Source organism: Sphaeroforma arctica (assembly GCF_001186125.1).
Source record: "Sphaeroforma arctica JP610 unplaced genomic scaffold supercont1.2389, whole genome shotgun sequence".
In the NCBI taxonomy this organism is placed as follows: Eukaryota; class Ichthyosporea; order Ichthyophonida; genus Sphaeroforma; species Sphaeroforma arctica.
In genome coordinates this window covers 1-6,948 of record NW_014038169.1, presented here as the reverse complement: position 1 = coordinate 6,948, position 6,948 = coordinate 1, and the positions used below count along the sequence as shown (strand labels likewise).

Genomic DNA, 6,948 nt, shown 5'->3' with positions numbered 1-6,948 from the left:
CAGATTAGTGTTTTATTGTTTATTGTTTGATGTGTTTCTATGTGTATTTCCGCACAGTCGTAAACATTTAGATCCTCTTTTAATTTTTGTTCTGTTTTACACACTTATACTACTTGTGTATGACTGTCATGTTGGTTGCCATTCCTTTAGCAAACATTGTTTATTTTTACATATTTTCATTTATCAGAAGCGAATATTGCATGTCCGAATTATTGAATATAAGAATATAGAGTAATGTTTAAAGTTGGGTGATTGCAACCAGAGCATGCATAGATGGAATACTAGTTCAATGAGTTTTCGCTTGATCACCGTGTTTTGCTAGGAGCTGCGGTTTTCTCAGACACCGTATCTCTGCTGCACAAGCAATGTTGATGAACGGTCGTCTGTGTCAAAGTCTGTGTGCACATCTTTTTTTTTGTATATACATGGTTTTTATACAGTTGCGTTTTTTTGGTATGTACATGGTTTTTATACAATTGCACGCATGGTATCGTTTACTTCGTATCTAAAAAGTGACACCAATTGCAGCTGAACCGACTGACCTTACTTTCCATTGGCGTATCGCTCACCCACGTGTAGGGTTTCAGAGGTCGTGCTAAGAACTGCTACAGCATCGCCACGCGGCGAGTGTTCAAGGCACTGCAGCACGCGTACCACTCCCGTCGGCTGAAAAAGCGAGACTTCCGAAAGGTATTGTGCGCTTGTTGCTGCCGATAGGGCCGGTCGTGATGCATGCAGGCGTTAGCGTTCTCTGCGGACTACGTGTATGCTGGTGCTGTGTTGTATCTCGCAACAACCACTAGAACGATCCTTCACAGGAAGTACGCGTATAGCAAATTGAATAGGGTGCGCGAATCATACTTATATGTGTCACTGATGTACGTGCGAAATGTACACTGAATATGTGCATCACCTTGTAAGTGCACAGACCCACCGATTATCGGCCGATGTGGTACTATCTCGAGCGAGTTTGCATTTGAAGGTGCTCAATTGAGAGAGACTAAATGCACTTTGAAATTCGTCAAACATTGGCCTTACGCGACCTGCGTATTGTCGGCAATGCTCCGTTGCATTGTGTAGTATTGCATGTATCCTCATGGAATAAGCGGTTTTAGCGTTTTAGGGTTTTAGAATTAGGGTTTAGTAAAATATATCTTAATTCTCTGTGGTTGATATACCTCCGTGTCGCTGACATGCCACTGCTCTGACTGCACACAGCTATTTATAACCCGCGTGGGAATCGCTTGCCGGGCCAATGGAATCGCTTACAATGAATTCATGCACGGACTGGTGCTAGCTGATGTGCAAATCAATCGCAAGATCTTGTCACAGTTGGCTATTCACGAACCCGTCACTTTTCGGGTATGTTGCGCATTGTATCGCAAAGGCGCACAAGTAATTTGGAATGGCAGAAATGGGATCGCCCGTCATAGACCATGTGGCTGTACAACTTAGGAGCTGTTCCAAAAGTCTCTGCGGATTTCTGCTTGGGTTTTGGGTTATGTTCTCTCGCGCTCAATGCCCTTGTTGTCCCTTGTCATGCACCTGGCTCACAAAGTCCCAATGCTCGCAAACGAGTCCACCGCTTAGTTTTTGTTAAAACCTGTGACTACATTAAATGCTGTACTCCACGCATTCTCGTTTGTGTTGTGACCAGTACCACAACAGACTCCCTCCACATTACGGCTACGACAAGATATTGCGGTCGTATTGTGTATTGTTAGACACTGATAAGCTGTCCTTTAGTAGGCATCCTGTGTTCTTTGCGTATGGTTTTCTGCATACTGTTTATTTGCCCTAGCCTTGCGCTTCATAGTGTGTATCGTTAGACACTGATAAGCTGTCCTTTTATAGGCATCCTGTGTTCTTTGCGTATGATTTTCTGCACACTGTTTATTTGCCCTAGCCTTGCGCTTCATAGTGTGTATCGTTAGACGCTGATAAGCTGTCCTTTTGTAGGCATCCTGTGTTCTTTGCGCACGAGTTCCTGCATACTGTTTAGTTGCCCTAGTCTTGCGCTTCATAATGTGTATCCTGTGCTTGCGGTGTCGGGAAGTCGTAGCGCTCGTTCACTTCGCACCTGAAGTGTTGTCCAGGATTAGCCTGTAGCATCTGTGTCTGTTTGCAACTGTGTTGACCACCCGTTGTCGGTAGCGTGTCAGCTCATGAATATTAGTATCATTTGCACTTATACATAGCTACTAGCATCGTTATGGCTAGATTTTGTATCCTCACTGTAGCAAAAGAGGCGTGTTTCCCAGATGTTTGTATTTCTGACTGGCTGCTCGTCAATTAGATTGACCCCATGCCCCAATCTCTGACTATACAGCCTCACTCTCAGCGCACTTATCACTGGTGTTGGATTCTAGAGCTCGTATAACATCTTGTTTCCTCCCTCAGTTAACTTATCACTGGTGTTGGATTCTAGAGCTCGTATCACATCTTGTCTCATCCCTCAGTTAACTTATCACTGGTGTTGGATTCTAGAGCTCGTATCACATCTTGTCTCCTCCCTCAGTTAGCTTATCACTGGTGTTGGATTCTTGAGCTCGTATCTCATCTTGTCTCCTCCCTCAGTTAACTTATCACTGGTGTTGAATTCTAGTGCTCGTATCACATCTTGTCTCCTCTCTCAGTTAACTTATCACTGGTGTTGGATTCTAGAGCCCGTATCACATCTTGTCTCTTCCCTCATTGTATCCAATTTCATCTTCAACCACCACAGTCGCTCACAATATTGGCCAAGACCCACTCGGTGGAGAGCAAAAAAGGAATCGCAGTCGCCACACAAGATGCCCAGCGCAATTCAGGCATTCTACACCGAATAAATGTCGGTAACTAGATATAAAAGGTATTTATTAAAGGAAAGATCGGATTGTATAGTGGTTTGTGGCATCAGTGCCGTTGGAAGTTCATCAGCATGTGGCTGGATTGTCGCTACAAGGTGCCAGTCAATGAAATTATGTTGTAATGAAGCTGAACGATTTGCAGCCAGAAACCCCTAGTTACTGTTGTACGAAAAAGTATGCAGTGATCTGTGAAGATCTCTGAACGATCATTTTATTTTTACTACAATACATACAGCCTATACAATTGTAGAAAAGAATGTAGCTATGTCCAATAGTTATCGACTTCACCATTTGGTGATCGTTGGGTTGAGGACAGAGAAAAAAGGATGCCAATAGTATGTTAAGTGTCAGTTGTCATCAAACCCGTTGACCTTTGAGGCGGCCACTTAGACCAACGATACAGCCGACATCAAACACAATGAGGCGACATTTGAGCGTCGAATAGTTTTATGTACGCGTTTAGGGGTTTACATCTCCTTTTGCAGGTAGCAACAGTATGCGTATCGCCGCTTATAAATTGAAAGTCATTGTGATTTGTATCGGCGTCAAATTTAAAGATGAACAGCTTGACTTGAAGTGTGCAAACGTTACAGATCGTAGTGACTCGGATACTATTGGGAAAAGACGACGACACCGATTTCATCACAAAGTCCGCGTGCTGCTCTGTACTATCATAATGGTAAAGATTCGGCCACGATGTGATACCTGATGCCTAATGTCTGAAGTCAGAATACCCAAAAGGTGACGTTGTCGTGCATTGTTCAAAACGTGATTGTATTTTTATTATTAAAAATATACACAATCGACAGTCGCAGACAGACTAGGAAACCGACAAACCGCCAACGGACAAAAAGTGTCAAAACCTAAAAATACTTTTTTTTTCTTTGGACAGAAATCTCGGCATTCCGCGCTAATTACATATTGTTATATTAATTTTTATATTTGTTTTGTTTAAAAAATAACTCAAAATAAAAGTATTAAAAAATGATGTTCACAGTCCCCACTCCCCAGTGAGACTGAGAGTCTGAGTGTTCACACTTCACAGTCTATCAGACTGTCACACTGTCACCCACCCACATTCTGATGTGATAAACCAATCAAATGCTTGATCCAAATTATTCATCTGTCAGGGACTCGGTGGCTGTACCTGGAACACATACCCTGCTGGTATCAGACGGAACATTGTCGAGACCGTCGGAAACTAAATAGAGGTCATTTCAGAAAGACAGGTTGTTTATTGTAGTCAGAGGCCCGATGTACGTAATGATACTGACCGAGGTAGACATATCACGACCGGTCGGGAGCTAGCTTGTTGAAAAAGCCTGTCTTTGTCATTTACCAGGCCAATGGTGACGTGAAGTGAATCTATTAACATTTTGAACTGGGATTGTTTCATGCATTGTAAAATAGTTCTGAGCAGATGAACAGGTGAGCAGATGCGGTGATGCACTATATTACAATTCAAAACAGCGGTGCTATACTCTAGAAAGTCAGATACCCTCACTTTCCAATATTGTCAGAGGTACGTATATCCTACGACAGCCTCGTGAACCAGCCCAAATAACCTCTGCAGTTACTTACAGTTTTAAAAGCCACGATGTTAAACGAGCAGCAACATTCGAGCAAGCACAACTCGGCTTTTGACGTACTAGGGTTGAGCTCGGTCAATTTGGGAAATAGCAACTCGTTTATCTTCAGCACTTGCAGTAGACAGCACACATCCTGTAGGCGATATAGACAAATCAGAAAGTGATGATGAAGCTTCAGATGAGGATTTACTGTCGTGGAAGGCTATCGCCTCCATTGGTATTGCTTGCGGTATGTCTTTTTTGTTGGGGTACGATGAAGGGATTATGAGCGGCGCCGTGTCAACCCTCCAGGCCACACTCCAGCTTACTGACATGCGAACAAATGTGGTTTTAGCTGCCTTTGGCACTTTGTTATCATCTCACGTAGCTGACAAATACGGCCGTACAATTGGCTTGTACTGTACTGCTATTCAGCTGCTGATTGGCCCGTTGCTGATATCGGACGGGTAGTCACGGGCTTTGGGTGTGGATTTGACCTCACCGTCGCGCCTTTGTATGCCGCCGAGTTGGCCCCGAAACAGCTGCGAGAATCGCTCATTACTATGGCCGAGCTGTGTATCAACTTCGGAGTCTTCGTGGGATATGCTCTGGCGTACTTTTTGGCCCATTTGCCCGACAGATATGACTGGCGCGTAAGGGAGTTGCGATTATTATCCCGCTAGGCACACTTTTCATGCTGCCTTTCGTGCCGGAGACACCACGGTGGTTGAAAATGAAGGCGGCGCGTGCACAAAATGGATGCAACGGATTAAACGCATCACGCACGAGTGGTAGCGCCAACGTACAAATACTAGATTTTTATCATGACGCTGAAAAAGACTATGGCAGCAACCATAGTACAGCTAGAGATGGGCTCGCGATTGGATCGTGGCGGGATGTTCTGTATGCCAAAGAAGAAACCGGGATGTTCTGTATCCCAAAGAAGAAACCAGGGGAATGCTGGCCGCTGGGATGGGCATCGATATTTTTCAACAGATCTGCGGCTCAGAGGCCGTGGTGTACTACACACCTAACATTCTCGTTAGTGCTGGTTTAGGTGAAACCAAACAAGATGACACGATTCTGTTGATGACGATGGCGGTTGGTTTCACAAAGTTTGTTTCCGCTGGCCTATCTGTGTATACTGTCGAACGCATGGGCAGGCGGATTGGAGCTATTGGATCGTGCCTGGGCACGGCCCTGTGTTTGTTGGCTATGTCTCTCGCCGAACAATTTAACTGGTCTATCGCAGCCGTTGTACTCTTGTGTGTGTTTATGGTTTTCTTCGAACTGGGCCTGGGACTATTACCCACAGTATTGGGTTCTGAGATTTACCCCACCACTTTCCGCGCACGGGGCCCTCTCACTGGTCATGTTTGTCAATAGAATTATTTTGGGCTGCACGGCGGGTGCCTTCCCTGTCTTACTGTACCTCCTTGGAGCTAACGGTACTTTCCTCGTATTTGGTTTCATAGGTATAAGCGGTGTATTGTATTGCTATGTGTTTATTCCCGAGACTAAAGGTCTGTCGCTGGAAGAAGTGGAGGCCCTCTTCTCACGTCCGGGAATGGGAAAGGCCGATAAGTTGGCTTCGAATGATTACGTACCAATAGCAGAAGTTGTGGAAGACGTCAGTGCACTAAAATACAGTTGGTATTGAAAAGTGTACCTTTCAAAGTAATCGAATAAAATTAGAATATAGAAAGAAGCAATTTAATATCGGTGCACGAATTTCGATGTGTGTTACGTATAAGACTATTGAACCATTATTGTTCACGTATGCGGTCGGCTAATAGGATAAATGAACAAAGAAGCACATCGACATCAATGATAAATATTTACTACTTGAGCGTTAGATTGCAATTCAATAGGAATCAATAATCAATTTGCAACCGCTTTAATGCTGAGAAGTGCATAGTTACGCTTCTTAGGCGGCAAAAAAAGAAATGCCTGACGACGTGTGACTCTATTCGCTGCAATCAAACAGATCCGGCAATGAAATCAGGTAGTATTACTCAAATACTGTATGTAATAGTGTGGTGAGCTAATTTGATGTCCGGTTAAAATTAAACAGAAGGAGCAATGATGATTATAAAATCAAAATATTCGCTTGATAACAAATATGGGTCCATAAAAAATGTTACAAACAATATGCAGATATCTTGTACAATGACGAATTGCCGAGGGTTACATGAGCAATATTCATATCATATTCACGTCTGTATATTGTTCGTAGATAGTTATGATTTGTAGATGAAAACCCCTATGAATCTCAAGAGAGAGATATATACATTTCCTCATTATGAAATCAGTATGCGTAGAAGACGAACTTTTGAGGGCTTATGCTTTCGAAAGTAGAGAGTTCAAATATCAATTTTGTTCAGAGGGCCAATGCCAAAGCCTACTTTACATACACATTATATGTATATTAGAATATACATATATAATACTAAACGCCACGCTTCCCGCGTTCTGAATGGTTTTCTACTTAATCTTTCCCTAAAATAGTGTATATCATGAAATGGTCAAAC

The 6,948-nt window shown here is 43.3% G+C and overlaps 1 protein-coding gene across 1 annotated transcript; it reads left to right on the top strand.

Annotated features, from left to right (window-relative positions):
* Positions 1 to 4,852: 4,852 nt before the first annotated feature.
* On the top strand, positions 4,853 to 6,077 carry SARC_12550 (hypothetical protein; the record flags this gene model as incomplete). The annotated part of the gene is made up of 4 exons (XM_014293341.1): positions 4,853 to 5,070; positions 5,133 to 5,320; positions 5,371 to 5,532; positions 5,804 to 6,077. Coding segments are annotated over 4 exons (842 nt in total), but the record flags the coding sequence as incomplete, so codon positions are not given.
* Between the last annotated feature and the right edge of the window lie 871 nt (positions 6,078 to 6,948).